Source organism: Eumetopias jubatus, unplaced genomic scaffold (assembly GCF_037043125.1).
Source record: "Eumetopias jubatus isolate StellerSeaLion01/CBP00866 unplaced genomic scaffold, mEumJub1_p1.0 scaffold_15, whole genome shotgun sequence".
Lineage (NCBI taxonomy): Eukaryota > Metazoa > Chordata > Mammalia > Carnivora > Otariidae > Eumetopias > Eumetopias jubatus.
In genome coordinates, this window is record NW_028274821.1 from 75,448,787 (window position 1) to 75,465,912 (window position 17,126).

The 17,126-nt window shown below is 52.3% G+C and overlaps 1 protein-coding gene across 8 annotated transcripts in view; it reads right to left on the reverse strand.

Moving 5' to 3' along the window:
- The window catches only part of AKNA (AT-hook transcription factor), a 53,102-nt gene that overhangs the window by 18,574 nt on the left and 17,402 nt on the right, over positions 1-17,126 (reverse strand). For 7 of the 8 annotated variants that reach the window (XR_003610038.2, XM_028107610.2, XM_028107609.2 and 4 more), the window contains 7 exons: positions 15,513-16,573; positions 13,721-13,795; positions 7,922-8,078; positions 7,083-7,225; positions 4,234-4,293; positions 2,181-2,308; positions 1,509-1,716 (listed from right to left, as the gene is read on the reverse strand). Coding sequence is in view for 7 of the 8 variants with exons in the window: in XM_028107610.2 (XP_027963411.1) it covers positions 1,509-1,716; positions 2,181-2,308; positions 4,234-4,293; positions 7,083-7,225; positions 7,922-8,078; positions 13,721-13,795; positions 15,513-16,573 (1,832 nt within the window). In the remaining variant the exon portion in view is untranslated. The remainder of the gene's footprint in view (positions 1-1,508; positions 1,717-2,180; positions 2,309-4,233; positions 4,294-7,082; positions 7,226-7,921; positions 8,079-13,720; positions 13,796-15,512; positions 16,574-17,126) is intronic. The other variant, XM_028107611.2, reaches the window with a different exon arrangement.

Genomic DNA, 17,126 nt, shown 5'->3' on the forward strand with positions numbered 1-17,126 from the left:
GAGGGACAGAGATTCAGCAGACAACCAAACACCACTTTTTGGGGACCTACCTTATACCAGGCTCATGCTGGGTGCTGAAGAGTAATAGGTGAGACTCACGCACCCTGTCACGCGTTCATGTGTGGGCAGAGCGAAGGCAGTGGAAGGTGCAATCTTTAGCACGGACTGCCATTAACTGAACACCTACTCCCCGCCAGGCACGGTTCAGACAGCACCTCCCAATAAGCCCAGCAGGGACAGTTATCACAGCCCATTTTATAGACAGGAAACTGAAGCTCAGATGATTTGCCCAAACTTACAACAGAAGTGAGGGCCAGAGCTGAGATTCGAACCCAGATTTCCTTCCAGAAGCATCTCTCCTCACTCGCTCCATCAAACATGGACACCCAGCCCCCAAAACACCTTCCCTGAGGGAGCATGGGAGCCGCTCAGGATGAGGCACTCGGGTTTTCACCCATTGGTGCATGAGGCAGCACCCAGCGGAGGTTTCCCCAGTGTGAGAGCTTCCCCCACATCCCTAGGCCGCCAAGGGCTCCGCCGTCAGGGCTATCTCACCAGAGCCCAGCCCTCCGGCAACCCCCACCTCACCTGCCATGCTGGCCCTTTCTCCTGCTCCGTCCCCAACACAGCACGGGCGGCAAGGTCTAGAGACTCCCCTGCTGTCCCTGGTGTGACCGCTGTACCCTCACTCTGCTCAGCTATATGGCACGCAAACAGTGATCGTCTCCTAGGGGCTTGTGATGTGGGCCAGAGAGAGACTTCTACCAAGTCCCTTCTGCGTAGGGCCCTTGTCTAGTGTCTCCTGATCTGTGACTAGTCCCCTGGACTGAATAGTCCCTTGGGATGCTGGAGGCCATCCCTTCCCCCTTTCTTCTCACTCCCAGGGCACATCCAGGCAAACGGGCCTTCTACACCTCTCTCAGGTCCACCCACACCTCTCCATCTGCCCTGCCCCCACCCCATCTACCTGCAGACCTTTGAACATGCCCTGCTGAAAAACGCCGCACAGTTTAAGGCCAAACCCTTGCCGGGACTTGCAAGCCCTGACATCATGGGGCGCCTGCCCCCTCTCCAGCCAGCACTCAGACAACTGCCCCCTCATGTTCCATACTCTAACCACAGGGCCTTTGCACAGACTGTTTTCCCTGCTGCATGGCTTCTCTTCTTCTGCATGAAGCAAGTCCCACTCACTCTTAGATCCCATTAAAACATTTCTTCCTCAAGGAAAATTTCTCCTGCCCTTTAACCTCAGTCATGTTACCCTGTTACCTACTCTCCTAGAGCCCCATAATTCTCCTTTGGAGCCCTGAGAAAAATAGAATTAGTCCAGCCAGAAAGAAAATGCCATGAGGGTAGAGGCCACCCATTTCTGTCTGCTTCCCACTGAATTTCCACCATGGGCCAGCACTACTGGAACTTGGCACCTACTTCCCAAGTATGTAGGGAAGAAGCCAACTAATGGAGAAGAGAAGGAAGGGATGGTCCAGTATGGCTGGGCAGGGAGGTACCTGAGGGCAGAGGGTATGGATGGCGGGGTTGGAGGCTTGTCCTGAAGGAGAAGGCAGGCACGCCGGCTGGTGCGGGGAGGGCGAGGCTGCGAGGCTGTCCGGAGTGCAGTCTGACCCGACTCGCTCAGGCTCCTGCTGGTTCTGGTCCATGTGGTCCTTCAGCTCTTCCAGGCGAATTCCCAGCTGGAATATCTCCTCCTCTAGCTCCCTGCAACGGGGAGACACCAGCACCCAGACCCTGTTACAGCAGCCACATCGGGCAGGGCTGGGAGGCTGAGCTTCCGAGCACAAACCCCAGAGAATGACCACGGAGGGTGCATTCAACGTCCTAATTTGGATTACGTGGAGAACTCAACAAAACAAGGTGAAAAGGGACTCCACTGGGAACCAGGAGGCCTCTGCCACCAGCAGGCTCTGGGACCTTGAGTCAATCCCCCCTCTGGCCTCGGTTCCCCACTCTGATGAGTGCTTTTGGGTCTCATCTCCAAGGTCGCTTCTCATTGCAGTGAGTCCAAAAGGACACTGATCTCAGCCTTCAGGCGTTCCCCCACCTGGATATGTTGCTAATCGGGGTAGGATTTCTCCCTCTTCCTGTAGTGGATGAAGTATAAGGACAAAGTGTGCCCCTCCTGGTGACCAAGGGAACCAGGGGCCTCCCTCCCCAGCACATACCTGCCAGGATCGAATTTTCCAGGTGTCCCCGGGGAGCCAGCAAGCTGCTGGGCCAGTTGCTGCTCCCTGCAGGCCTTCAGGTACTCCTCCTCCAGGGCTGTATGGACAGCCTTTAGGCGCTGGAAGACCTGCAACCAGACGAGGCCAAGAAGACTGAGCACCCAGCCCCCTGGGGCTCTGTCCCTGCAGATACAGTGGTCGAGATAGCTCATGGCGGTTGGGTGTCGGGTGGGGCGGGGGGGGCAGGAGACCCATCCTCTGGGCCCCCAAGTCACTGAAAGGCTGGGGTTCAGACTCTAAAACCTCCTGCCCCAGTCTAGCCTCTGCCATCAGACTAGCAGGGCAGAGGCACGGCTTAGAGCCTTGGCACCAGCTCCAGAGAGCACCAGTCTCTCCTGGGTAGAGCTGCAAGTTCTCTGATGTTCCATGGTGCTCCTGGTGTCAAATACACCATTACTCTGTCCCCATAAGGACCTAGTACTTGAAAGACCACGGATCCTCATGCTTCTTTTCCAAACTGTGGATCTGGACACAAGTCCCTCTGTTCCCAAATCCTTATAGACCAGCATGACAGATGATCTTATCACCACCATACTACGGATAACAGTAGCTACCATCTACTGAGCACTGAGGCTCTATGCTAAAGCGTTTTGTGTTATTCATTATTCAGTTAATTAATTCAATTAATTTACTAATTAAATAATGAGTTTAATTAATTCAATTCATTTAATATTCACCAACATAATCCTAATGAGAGAGGTAGTTTATCATCATCTTCATTTAAAGAGGAGGAACTGAGGCTCAGAGAGGTTATGTAAGTTGGTGAAGGTCACACAGTGAGCGAGCAAGCAAGTGGTAGTCGGGAGTCTGAACCCAGGCCCTCTAGCTCCAGAGCTCATGGGCCTAGCAATGACTCTAGGCCTCCGCAGCAAGTGTGGTGAGCGCTAACAGACGGCTAACACTGTGGGAGGTTGGATCCCCATCCCTGGCTTATTATCAGCCCCACCCCACTCATTCTATACAGAGGGCAGACTGAGTGCAAGGGCAACCTAGAGTCTAGTTCCCGGGCAAGCCTGATCTTCCAACAGCTCCCGACCTCCCCGGATACGGGGGAATGAAATAGAGGGGAAGAAAAGGAATGGTTTTTGATGTTCAAGGTCCTTGCTCACCCTCTCAATGAGATACTGTAACACAAAGCACACATTTTGCAATTGGAAAAACGGATGACGTCTACATGCTAACACAGTCATTAGGAACATAGTAATGACACAGTGAAATAGAGTATTGTTTTTACAAACCAAGTGTGCTGCATTTGCCCCTCTCCACCCCTCCTGAGCTCTTCTCCCCACCTACTCTGTGCCTCCATTGACACCTAGCCTCCCCACCTGCTAGGAACAGTCAGCCCTGGGCTTCCTGGATGCTGCCCACAGCCCTGCTAACAGCCCCTGCCTCGACCCCCTCACTCCCAGCTTCCAGAGCCCCACCTGCTCCCTTCCCAGGATCCTGGCTGATGCAGCAGAAGTCTAGATTTTATACATGACTATAGTTTATCTAGAAATACCAAAGTCCAAAAGGAAATAAGTCAGTAACGGTTAGATTAAGGCTCTCCTCCCCTTTTCCCCTTGGTTTTCAAATATTGGGCAATTACTTTTATAATAAAGAAAAGTAAAGAAAAGAGAAAGTCTTTTTCTGGTGGCTGAGAAGCAGCATAGTCAGTGGGAAGCAGTGCCAGCCAGTTATGACCACGCTGGACTTGGGGTCTGGGCTGCCCCATTCCATTCCAGTTAAAGGGGGTGATGACTGTAACTGCCTTACCGGTTTTCTACGAGAAAATGAAACCGTGGGCATCTGAGGCTCGCCACGGTGCCTGGCCCACCATCATCGTCATCATCGTCGCCTAAGGAGCGGTAATCCTGCGCTATCATGATCGTGGTCCTGGCAAGCTAAGCAGTGTGTGTGTCTGCGATTCTCTGGCCTGTCCTGTGGCAGACGAGGCTTCAGGGACGTGGCTGTGGGAGACAGCTCCAAGGGCATCTCCCACAGTGGGCAGTACCTTGAGTTGGTCCTGGGCTGTCAGCCGTCCCGCCTGCATCAGTGCTGCAAAGGCCTCCACCTGGGCATTGGGACGAAAGGAAACACGGTCCATTAGTCCAGACCCTAGAAGATGGGTCCTACAGGATGTCACATTCATGCTTTGGCACCAGGAACTGGGTCCCGCCTCAGGATGTGGGTTTTCTGCCAAGCACGGAAAGGCGGATGCCAGACATTGACCCCACCATGGGCCTCAGCCCTGGCAGCGTTAGGAAAAATCAAAGTGGAGCCTCCCAGAATTTATCGATAGCAAAGCACACTCACTTATGTGCATTAAGGCCTATGAGCCAGGAATGTTCACTGCAGCACAACTGGGGGGCAATGGGAAACGATATAAAAGCCTATCTGTGGAATAGCATGCAGCCATCAAGAAGAGGAAGGGCTATGTGTACCTGCTCCTGGATAAAGTAAGACCTACTTTTTGGTGTCAAATCAAGGGACAGGCCAGTCTTTATAATACGCTACCATCTGTATGAAATATCGAGAGAATAAAAAAGGAAAAATATAAATACATTTGCCTGTATATTATAAACGACCTCTAGAAGGATGCAAGAAACTAAAACATTCATTGCTTCTGGGGCAGAGAACTGGGTGGCAGGGGCGGGGGGGGGGCAGGGATGGGGGAAGCGTTTCTACTATACGCATCTTTTGAACTTTGAACAAAGTGAATTCATTGGCTACCCAGAAATATTCAACTTCGGGATATTAAAAAAGTCAGGGTACAGCATAGCACACATACTTACTTACGTGACCATTTCTATAAACACATGTATGTGTTGAACTTTTTTGCACAAAACAGAAGGGTAAGTACGGGAAAACAGAGTTTTTACTGAATATGGCCTTCGTATTATGTGAGGGTCTTTACCGTGTACGTCTATTACCTTTACAAAACAATTTTTAACTAGGAAAAAAAGGGCAAAGGTGATTTGGGAATTTCTGGGATTTCTAGGAAAGCTCTAGGTTAGTGCCAAAATATAATACAGAAATTTATATAATACAATGATATTACATAACATATATATAAAATAGAAATGTAAGCTACCTATACAATTTAAAATTTTCTATAAAATAAGATTTTCTAATAGCCGTATTTAAAATGTAAAGAAGTAACAGGTGAATTAATTTTAATAATACATTTTATGACCCTAAACTATTATTTTGACATGTAATCAATGAAAAAATTACCAATGAGATATTTTATATTCTTTTGTCACATTACATCTTTGAGATCCAGCGTATGTTTTCCACTGACAGAACATCTCAGTTTGGACCGGCCACCTGTCAAGTGCTCAGGAACCACACGACCTGTGGTTCCTATTCAAACAATACAGCTCTAGATCATCAGGGGTCAGCTGGTGCCCCAGCTCCTGCTCAGTGTGATGACCTTGGCTTTGCTTTATAACACACAGGACAGGAAGACTCATCCCTCCAGCGATGGGACTCAGAATGGTGGTGATTACACAGGATAAAGTACCTGTTCATGTTACTATGATACACGTGTAAAGACATTTGGATCAGCCAAAGAAGCCAGATACAAAAGGACAACTGTTCTAGGACTCTATTTATATGAAATGTCCAGAAGAGGCAAACCCGTGGAGACAAAGTAGGTGAGCAGCCACTGGGGGCCGGGACAGGGGGAATGGGGAGCGACCCCTTCATGGATATGGAGTCTCTTATTGGGTGATGAAAATGTTCTAAGGCCGGGCGCCTGGGTGGCTCAGTTGTTAAGCGTCTGCCTTCGGCTCAGGTCATGATCCCTGGATGCTGGGACCGAGCCCCGCATCGGGCTCCCTGCTCCGCGGGAAGCCTGCTTCTCCCTCTCCCACTCCCCCTGCTTGTGTTCCTGCTCTCACTGTCTCTCTCTCTGTCAAATAAATAAATAAAATCTTTAAAAAAAAAAAAGAAAAAAGAAAATGTTCTAAGGCCGACTGTGGGGATGACTGCATGACTGTGAATATAGTAAAACCTACTGAAGCTTATTAACTTTAACAGGGAAAATTGTGTGATATGTGAATTCTATCTCAGTAAAATGGTTACCAAAAAATAAATAATGGTATTTCTCTGAAGGAATTTTTTTATGAACACGGTAATATATGTAACTGCTGCATTTCCCTTTTTGCATTGACAGCTGGGAAGCTCAAAGCATTCAGGGTCCAACAGGACATTTTGTTTATTCACTTTACACTAAGTTCACTCTGGTTTTTTTCTACCCTTACTTCCCCTTTGCCCCCAGTTTCCTTCCTTCCGTCTTCAGAAGGTGGTTATAATGCAGGTTTTTTCTCAGCTGCTCTAAAGCCCTTTTGGCGGAAGGCCAAGTGTATAGTTATAAATAGACCTGCAAACAACTCACAGTTACTTGGACTGTTTGGTGAAAATATAAAGGCCCTTTGAGAAGGGACTGAGAATGGATGTCTGTAATGAATTAACTAAGAAAGTGGGGTGATTTATCCTGAAGAGGAACAGGTAGAGTGGAGGTTCTGTTACCCTTCCAGAATCCTGGAAGGGCTGAGAGTCTCCCCTGGCGGGGGACCTAGGAGATACTTTCAAGCACAGCTGGAGAGAGTTTGATGAGTGATGAGACACAGTGCCAACAGAGGGAGTGAAACCCGGCGCTGAGTGACAAGGAGGAGGCTCTAGACCAAATGGTCTCTAAACCAGGGCAGAGGCTCACGTTTTTCGAGATGGCCAAGTTACCTCCAGCAAGGGAGGAACAAGGGAGCCTTGTGGAGAGCTTCTTACTCAAGCAGGCAGAGGCTCTGCTTTCTCCAGGTGAGTTGTGTCTCCCCGGGGCAAAGCCGGGGTTCCCCTCACCTTGGCCATGAACCGGCTGGCCTGAGCGGCCAACTCCTGGGTCCGTTCTGCTGATGGCTGGTCCTGGGTGATGACCGGGTTCTCCAGAAGCCATGCTGGGGTAGACGAGGAGGGGTTCAGGTCTCCTTGAGCTGACGGCCACCCTGGAATGCACAACCACTCAATGCTGGGGCCAAGAACTGTCCTTCCTGGGGTGAGGGACTCAGCGAACCTCAGAACCACACCCGCCATCATCAAGCTACAACTGTCGTATCACAATCACACTGTCCTCACACAGGCCCCAGGATGCGGGATGGGCGCTGTATAGGGGAGAGCAAGGTCTGGATCTGCCCTAGAACGCACAGCTGGGGCCGAGACAGGCCTCTGGTTTCCTGGTCAGTGGTTCAGGCTCTAACTCAGAAAGACTGGGGTCCAAAGCCCCACCCTCTCCCTTCCCCTATAGCACTGTGACCTTCAGCATGTCCTCGCCTCTCTGAGCCTTGGTTTCCTTGACTCTCAGGGGGACTGACGGGGAGATTAACTGGGATCATGCATGGCAAGCCTTGGCGCAGAGCCTGGCCCCCATGTGGGCTCCATAGTGACAGCGCTCTCTGTTCTGCAATGGGCCCAAGATCACTCAACTGCCAAGTGCAGAGTCGGGCTTTTCCCAGGCTGCTCTGGCTCTAAGCAAGATGCTTTCCCCATCTCTATTTGCCCTCTTCAAGTCAAAGGTCCCAGGGAACTCGTCTCCCTCCCTCCCCTGGCCTGAAGCCAGTGTCACTCCAAGGGGAAACCAAGTGCCTCCAGAGCAGAATCACAGGCAGAAGGCCCTCCAGTCCCATTTCCTCGCCCAGGCTCACCTGAGGTCCCAGAAGTCTGTGGGGCTTCGGTAGGGCCCGACCACCACAGCACAGAGTGGGGCTGTGGGATGCTGAAGGACAAGACCTTGGTCCCCTGGGGCACCGTCCCTGTATGCATGCTGTGGCTGGGCTGGGGCTGGTCCGAGTACAGGTTCACCTGTCCGGGAGGGGAGGCATGAGCAGAGCCAAGTCAGGGATGGGGCAAGCCTCCCAACAGGCCTCCCCTTCATTCACACCATCACTTAGGCCCTCGACAAACATGCCTTGTAATAATAAATACTACCATTAGTGGAGCCCTTGGGTGGCGGCCAAACACTGGGTCAAGGACTTACAGGCCCTTTCATCCTCTCTTTATGGCAGCTCTGAAGGGGAGGCAAGGCAGGGACTATCATCTACATTTTACAGAAAAGGAAACTGAGACTCTGGTTAAGTCACTCACTCAAAATCTCCAGCTATAAATCCTTGGGCTCAGATTGTAACCTGCTGCGACCCTAAAGACTATGCTTTTCCATTTTTAATATTTGTTATAATAATTCACAATGTAACCACAATTATAATTAATATGGTATTTAACATACAGCAAATATAAATATAATTATATACTATTTATTATTAATAAAAGCATTTCAGTCATAATGATCACATTGATAATAATAACAGCAATTGATGGCTCTTTGAATGAGTGCATAAACCAACAAGTGAGCAAAGTAATCTCTCAGCTAGGGGGTCTCCATCCCTCGAGGGTGGATTTCAAATGGTAAACAGCCCAGTCTGGAATCAGGCCGATGGGCCAAGGAAGCACAAGATTAGAGGAGACCCATGTAGGGATGGTGGTCCAGTGCAGGGGTTGGCCAACTATGGTCTGTTTTTGTGAATACTGTTCTAGTGGACACAGCTATGCTTGCTTATGTATTATCTATGGTCTTTCATGCTACCACGGCGGCGCTGAGTCATTACCACAGAGGCTGTATGGCCCACAAAGCTAAAAATATTCACCAGTGGGCTTTACCACTGGCCACTTCTGAGTCCTAGAACAGGTGATTTAACTGTTCTCTGTGCACAAAATGAGTTCTCAGTAAAGAGAAGCCACCATCCTCATATTCATCATCACCATTATTATTGTTACCATCATTACACATCACAATTCCCAACATCATCATCGTCACGATCATCATCACTATCACTATTATCAACATCACCATCATTGCCATCATCATCATCATGATCATCACCATCACCACCATCACCATCACCATCACCAGCGCCATCATCACCATCACCACCATCATCACCATCATTGCCATCATCACCATCACCAACACCATCATCACCATCATCAACACCATCATCACCATCATCACCATTACCACAATCACCATCATCACCGTCATCATCACCATCACCATCACCATCATCACCATCACCACCATCATCGCCATCACCACCATCACCATCATCATCACCATCATCACCACCATCATCACCATTACCATCATCACCATCATCATCACTATCATCACCATCATCATTACCATTACCACCATCACCATCATCACCATCACCATCACCATCATCACCATCATCACCATCATCAACACCATCACCATCACCATTAACACCATCACCACCACCCTCACCGTCATCACCATCATCAACACCATCACCATCACCGTTAACACCATCACCACCACCCTCACCATTATCACCGTCATCATCACTATCACCACCATCACTATCCTTATCACCATCACCTCCAACTTCACCATCACCACCGTTATCACCATCACCATCATCACCACTATCATGGTCACCATCACCATCATCACCACCACTATCACTATATTTACCACCATTTCCACCATCATCACCATCATCATTCTCTCCATCATCATCACATCACCATTATCATCACCATTGTCATTTATGGGGCCATCATGAAGGCAGGTCCCTGGAAAAGCTATTCCCCTGTGGTGCCTCAGTGCCCTCCAGCTGGTCAGGCAGCTATCTTACTGCTCCCTGCTGCCCCAGGGTCAGGAGTGGGCAGTTTAGGGTATGCCTGATAGACGGAGCTCCCTAGTCCCCAGGAAGGCAGCCTCTCCCTGCTTAAGCTGCTCTTCACGTCCTGGCTGTGGCAGAAAAATCTACTCCAAAGTGAGGGACAATGGCCCAGCATGGCCTGGCCCCCATCGCCTCCCCCTCCTTCAGACCCAGCCTCTGATGAGAACAAAGCTGGATTTTAATAATCCTCTCCGCCATCTGCTCAGACCCGCCTGTGGGGGCTTTCCCACTAGCACCCCTTTCCTCCCATGGTGACCCAAATCTGGGGAAGCCCTCCTGCATACTTCCCCTGCCCCATCCTTCCCCCAACCCCACCTCAGGCCCAGCCCACCAAGGCCCAACCTGGGGAGCAACAGGAAAGCACTGTTTCAGCCGAGGGGCCAAAAGTCCTTGTAGAGGCCCGGGAAGGGGGAGCTGGGGGTAAGTGCAGATAATTTGAAGCTGCTTAGGCCCCTCCCTCTCGGGATCTGTCTCGGGACTTAGGCAGCACCCATCCCAGTGCCCCAGGGCACTCCTTTTAAGCCAGGGTGTCCTGTGGAGCTCCCTGAGGCTGGATTAGCTCCCTAAGGGGGGTTAATCAGTGAACAGTAGATCAGCAAGTGTGGGAAACACAGGGTTAAATAACTGACTAGTCTTTGCACAGATGGGTTTCTCAGAGCCTTTAAAATGCTAATGGGCTTTATGAATGGGGCGAGGAGCGGGGGAGTAGAGAGAATAGGAAATGTTTCCCCCAAATCCTCTGAAGACTAAGCTCCATGCCCCCCCCCCCCCCCCGTCACACACACGTGTGCGCGCGTGCGCACACACACACACACACACACACACCTCTATCAGGGGCTCTGGGACCAACTAGTGGTCAGCAGAACACACATTTTAGGAAAGGCAGTTTTCTGCAATTTCCTCCCCCAACTCTTTCTGGGGTAGTTTCTGGTCTCCTCAGCCCCTCCAGATGCCCCTGCAGCTGAGCCCAGGAACAGCAGCTGGGGGGAGGTGACAGCCTGACAGCAAATCGGTGAGATCACCATCAACTGTGGCCCTGAGCTGGGGGAGAGAAGAGAGCCCTGGCTCCCTGCCCCCACCCCCAGTCCGGTTCCAGGGGTGCCCCCAGGCCAGGCCTTGGGACGCCCCCCCCACAGCCTCCCCAGCTGCAGGGCCCACCATTGCCTAGTCTGGTTCTGCTAGAGAAGGTGGGGTTAATAGTGGGCTTAGGAGCCAGACTGTTGGGCTCAAGGCCCAGCTCGGGCACCTGCTTGTTGAGCGATGGGCAAATTTCTTAGCTTCCCTGTGCCTCAGTTTCCCCAGTGGTAAATAACTCAGGACAGTGTTCAGTAAACATCGCTATCACTGCTGTTACTGTAACATCGTCATTCTGCCTTGTCCCTGAGCCTCTGCCACATGCCCAGCGCCAGAGCCCAAATCCTGCTCACCCAGGCATGGGGAAAAGAGCGCCCATTCTGGAATCAGGCAGACATGGGTTTAATCCCCAACTTTTAATCCCTTACCAGCTGTAGGGTCTTGAACAAACCACGGCCTGGCTGTGCCTCAGTTTTCTCTTGTGCAGATCAAATGAGGTGACCCTGGTAATACTTAGCCTGGGGCCTGACGCCTTTTCACGGCTCAGTATATGCCAGTCGCTTTCCCCTAGGTCCCCACCCATTGCTGCCCACCCACCTCCGGGCTGGCCTGGGTGTCCTGAGGGCAATGTCCCCAGCCTGGCTCCCTCCCACACGGGTCCACCCCTCCCCCGTGGGCTCTGAGCAGAGTAGGGGGGGCGCTCAGCAAGTCCCTGGGGAGTCCACTTCCACCGGCTTAGTCTGAGGGAGCAGGAACATTTCTGCCTCCGTGAACTGGCCTCCCCGGCAAGGGCTCTGAGCAGGAAGCCACACCGGGGTCTCCTGAGTCTTCAGGGTGGAGTCCACAGAGCCGGGGACAGGGTCAAAAGCCCGGCTGACCCCGTGGGACCATGCCATCCCCTCCCCGATCGGGCTCCGTGTCCTCTTCAGCCCACCGGGACGGTAAGCCCTGCCTGTACGGCCCGGCAGGGGAGACTGGAGGACTGGGAGAGAATCATCCTGCTTCTGGAAGAGTCTAGCTGACCTATGCTCACTCTTCTCTTGAGGAGAACCCCCAAACTAAGGAGTCATTTTTCCAGAAAGTGAGAGTGGGTGAGCTGGTACTGAACCTTCCCCAGCCTCTCCCACCTTCCCTCCTATGCTCCTCTCACACACAAGAGATGGGTCTGGGTCATCAGCCGGAACAAGGTGACCGCCCATGGGGAGACTTTGGGTCCCCACCGGGCTGGGGGAGCACCCATGACAAGAGGCCCCACGGCCGTGCTCCCTTGGTGTCCACGCCTGCCCTGTCCTTGGCGCACACGGGCACCCGATAAACATATTAGTAATATTCAAAAGAAGAGTCCCCATCTCTTCAGAAGTATTTGCCAGGCCCTGGTACATGCTTTTCATATAGTGACTCACTCGGAGGAAGCAAGGAGAAGAGGGAGGGAGGAGATGCTCCAAGGCTCTGCCCCCGACCTTGAACTCTGGCAGCCTCTGCGCGTCCTGGGGACCCAATTCCCAATTTGTTAGCCGGGGGAGCTGAGCGTTTGGATTTAATGGCCAGTTCCTCTCTCCTTGGAACTTCTAGGAGTCTGCAGCCATGTGGGCATGGTTCCCCCAGAGACTGCCTCACCAAGCCCCACCTGGGTCCTCCCCGACTTCCCCTGCCCTCCCACCCTGACTCTGGCTCCGGCGCTCAGAGAGCTAGAAGGAGCCTTAAGACATCAGGGGGAACCCACTGGCTCCCAGGATTTCGCCGATGTACCCAAGGAGGCCAGGATGGAAGGGACCTGCCCGCATCCTGACGGGTGTGGGGACACAGGAGAACTGCTCCCAGAACGGGACCTCTTCCGTTTTCTTATCAGGGCTGCCTCGGAGACACTTCACCGAAGTGCCTCTGGACGCTGGACAGCAACCTGTGGCAGGGGAGGCGTCCTGGAGCACGACAGGGACAGGCCAGGTGGGGGCCCTGAGAGAGCAGGCAAGGAAGAGGGAAGGTCTGCGTCTTTGCACCTCAGCTCCCATCCCCCTCTCCACTGTGGCCTGATGCAGCAAGAGGCGGGGCAAAGGACACAGGAAGCCATGAGGGGCTGTAAGAGGCCCCACTTCCTGCCTCACCCCCAGAAAGGGGAAGGCCCCAAGTGAGAATTCACAGCCTCCTCCCCAGGCAGGATGGGGGCTGAGCAGGATGGGTGTGGATGGATTTCCCCCTCCTCACTCCCTCTGCTACAATACTGGACATTCAGTCAGGGGGTGAGGGGGGAGGCTGTGCATGAGACATTCGGGAAGGATCAGGCCCAGGAAATAAGCACCAGGAACCGAGCAGAAGCTCTGTGCTACCCCCTTGAGGCTCAGAGAGCCCAAGAAACTTGCTCGGCATCACACAGCCGCTCAGTAATGGAGCCAGGAGCAGAGCCCAAGTGGTCTGACCCCAGAGCTGCTCTGGTGAAAATCCTGGGAACCCAGATTCTAGGATTCAAGGACATCAAAGTTCATCAATGATAAAGGAGATGGAGCCCAGAGAGGGCAAGGTCAATGCCCAAGGTCACAGAGGGACCCTGTGGTAGACTGAGGATTGGGTTCTTCTATATCCCCGGGGTCTCAGGAGGCAGGAGCAAAGACTGTGGGGGAGTGTCATCTCTCGGGGGCCAGGCCCCCACCGCCACCCTACCCCAGCCGGTACCTTGGCCCCAAGGCGCAGCTGGTCAATGGTGTTCTCGGCCTCAGCGTACTTGGTGAGGAGCTTGTGGTAGTCCTCCTGCGGGAGAGGAGGAGCAACAGGGTCATGCACCCATACCCCTCACCGTGAGACCCCTCAGGGGAGCCCAGGCTCCAAAGGGTTCCTCAGAGTGCAAGAGCTCAGAGGTGGGAGCTAAGCCGAGCCCTGCAGGCTCGCATGCAACCCACGCACCCCCGTGGCCAAATTCTGAGTGGGAGAGGCGCAGGACAGCCTGCTAACTTCGCTGACAGTAAATCAGGGATGAGGGCCTCTGGGCTGGTTTACCTTGATGCATAACCCGTCACCGAGGACCGCAACTACGTGCTCATCCATCCTAGCTCCCTGCGCGTCTGTCAGCTCTGTGGGCTGAGGCCCACATCCGTCTTCCCCACTGCTCTATTACCAGCGCTTGAGGAGCATGAGCTTCCTAAGAGGGTTTTTAATGGTGGATGGAATGAATCATCCAAGGGTCCCGTAGAAGACTTGGAAATCACAATCGCATGTACTCAGAGTCACTACTTGCCCCAGACAAAACTGAACAGCTTCATCAAACAAGTCATGGCAGGGAAAAGGCAAAAACAATGGCACCCGCCGCCTTTGAAGGATGTCGGGGAACAGATGCATTGCTCTGAAAACTGGTGATTAGAAGGACAGACGCAAGCGTTTCTCCTGTGTTTCCCACATGAACAAGATCTTGGTAACCAAACAGTCGATGAGGGAAAATTTTACTTTATAGAAGATTTCCGGCAAGTAAGTACAGAAGGAACGACAGCATTAGGATACTACCACTTTGTCACCCCAAAGGGAGGACTGGATCAAGGCCATGGCCATCACCATCACACATAAGAAATGAGCAAGCATCCCATGACGAACAACCTGTGACATGCTCTTGCCAAAAAAAAAAAAAAAAAAAAAAAAATCCTACCCGCATGGAGCTGGTGGTCTGGAGGGGAAATAAGCAGATGGCTGCAACCCAAAAAAGCTTCGAGCTCTAGACTGACAACATACAGGACAAGGAGAGGGCAGCGGGACATAGGGAGAGAGACGAGACGGTGTGTCGGCAAACTCCAGAATGTGGGAGACTCTACGGGACGGGACTGGTTTCCTCAACCAATAAACTAAAAGGAAGAAGGAGATCTGAAAAAAACGGGGGTGGGATAGGGGAGACTTGAAGGGCACATTTGGACCGTGATTCGAACCAACTGAAATAAATAAGCCGTTTATGAGACAAAGGGGAGATCTGAACACGGACTGGATATTGGATATTAAAGAATTGGGGTTGGCTTTTAGGTATGCTAATGGAATCGTGAGGTTTCAGAGAGAGTCCTGATCTTTAGACATACACACTAAAATATTTCTGGGTAAGATGATTTGAGGCCTGAAATTTGCTTCGAAAATATTCCAGTACGGTGAGTGGGGGAAGAGATGAGGCCATAGGTGAAAAAGGCTGCTGGGGGCGGGGGGGCAGGTACTCGGGGGTTCATTATACCATTTTCTGTCTTGTAGATGTTTTGAATTTCCCACAGTAGAAGTTAAAAACAAACACACACACACACACACAGATTATCCTTGGGGCGTGAGGGTAAGCACTGCTCTTCTTGAGCAAAGGGCTTAGGACTATGTTCACAGCTCGGGTACAGCCCTCGCTCTACCAGCAGGGGATTCTTGGCCCAGTCAGACTTCCTATCCAAACTGCCTCGAACTCTGGGCCAACAGGTGCCTTGGTGACATGCCTATAGACATGAGTCCAGCTTACCTGGAGCTGATGGACCAGCTTGGTGGCTTGTTCGGGCGTCTGAAATTCTTGGGGTACCCTGGTGATGGGGTGTGTAGGAGGTGGGTCCTTGGCCGGGCAGATTTCTCCGCTGCTCAACAGTACCTCCTGCACAATCTCAGCCGGTGACTTGAAGATCAGCGGCCTGGCAGGGCCCTGAGGCTGCCTGCTGTAACTCCTGGCCTTGGGGGGGTGGTAGCTCTCATCTTTGGGGAACCTTACCCGGGGTCCCACCTTGGAGAAATCAGGGAGCGGGTAGTTCAGCTGCCCCCGCCCATATTTGGAGGCATCAGAAGACGAGTGGCCAGCCAGAGTGGCTCCCTGCCTGGGTGGTAGCCTGTCTTGTCGGCCTGGCCTAGGTGGATTCAGGGGGCTGATGGAGCCGGTGAATCGAGAAGGGAGTGGCTTAGGGGATGTCCGTGTCCGTTTCCAGGCTTGGTCCCCCAACTGAGGGCAGGAGAGGTTGGTACTTTCTTTCCACTTATCTGCCGGACACTGGAGGCTCTGGGCCTGGGGTACTGAGGAGTCCTGGAATTCCGTGGGGGTTGCCAAAGCAACACTTCCTCCAGTTCTGGTGTCTGGGTTTAGGAGGTGGTGGCTGGAGCTCTGTGGTAAGGTTTCTGCCAGCGCGACGGGCTGGGGGACATCAGTTTCTCCTTCCCAGGTAGAATCAAGGTGATCATTGGTGTGGTCGAGGCTCATGGTCCCACTGCTCCAGGACCTTGCAGAGCTGAGGTCAACAGTTGGGTTGTCCTCAGAATGTTCTGGAAGTTTGTCTCCACTGGCTTGTTTGCCAGAGGCCACCCAGCCCATGTCCTGACCCCACCCCAGAGCGCTGGGGCTGGTATTTCCATTGTCCCCTGAGCTGAGACCAGTCTCATACTCCGATCTTGGGGAGCTCTCTCCAGCTCCCCCCACCTCAGGATCTCCAAGGGCTTCATCCGGATCATCTTCAGTCATGGCCAGGTGAGGATCCTGCTGGGGGATCCAGTTGAGAGGCAAGTTGGAACTTTCTGGGCTGTCCACATCCTCTCCCCCAAACTCTGGAAAGACAGGTCATTGCTCAGGATATACCAGGTCTGGACTCACTGTGTAACATGACCAGTCATTTCACTGCTCTGGGCTTTCATTTCCTCATCCTGCGGTGATGGCAAGAATCCCAGTGACCCCCCCTATATGGCCAAGTACTTACCTAGCACCTCCTCTAGTTGTCCCCAGTCCTCCAAACCTGATCCTCAAACCTGGGCGTCCCTCAGTATTTCCTGTCTCAGCAAATGAAAACACCATTCCATCCAGTTGCACAAGCCAGAATCTTGGGCAGCACCTTGGCCATTACCACCCCCCGACCCCCTCACCTCCACCCAAACCCCATAACCCATTCTGTCCCCTGATCCTGTCGCGATCACCTCCTACAGAGCTCTCAAACTTACCTAATGCTCTTAATCCTGCACTGCCTTTACTCTAGCCAGCATCCTCTCTTGCCTGGACCATTGCCTTCATCCCCTATCTGATGACTCAGCAGTATCTTCTTGTCCCCAGGACAGAGTATGGTCCTAAGATCCCTGTCTCCATACCCCATTAGCTCTCCTAAATCCA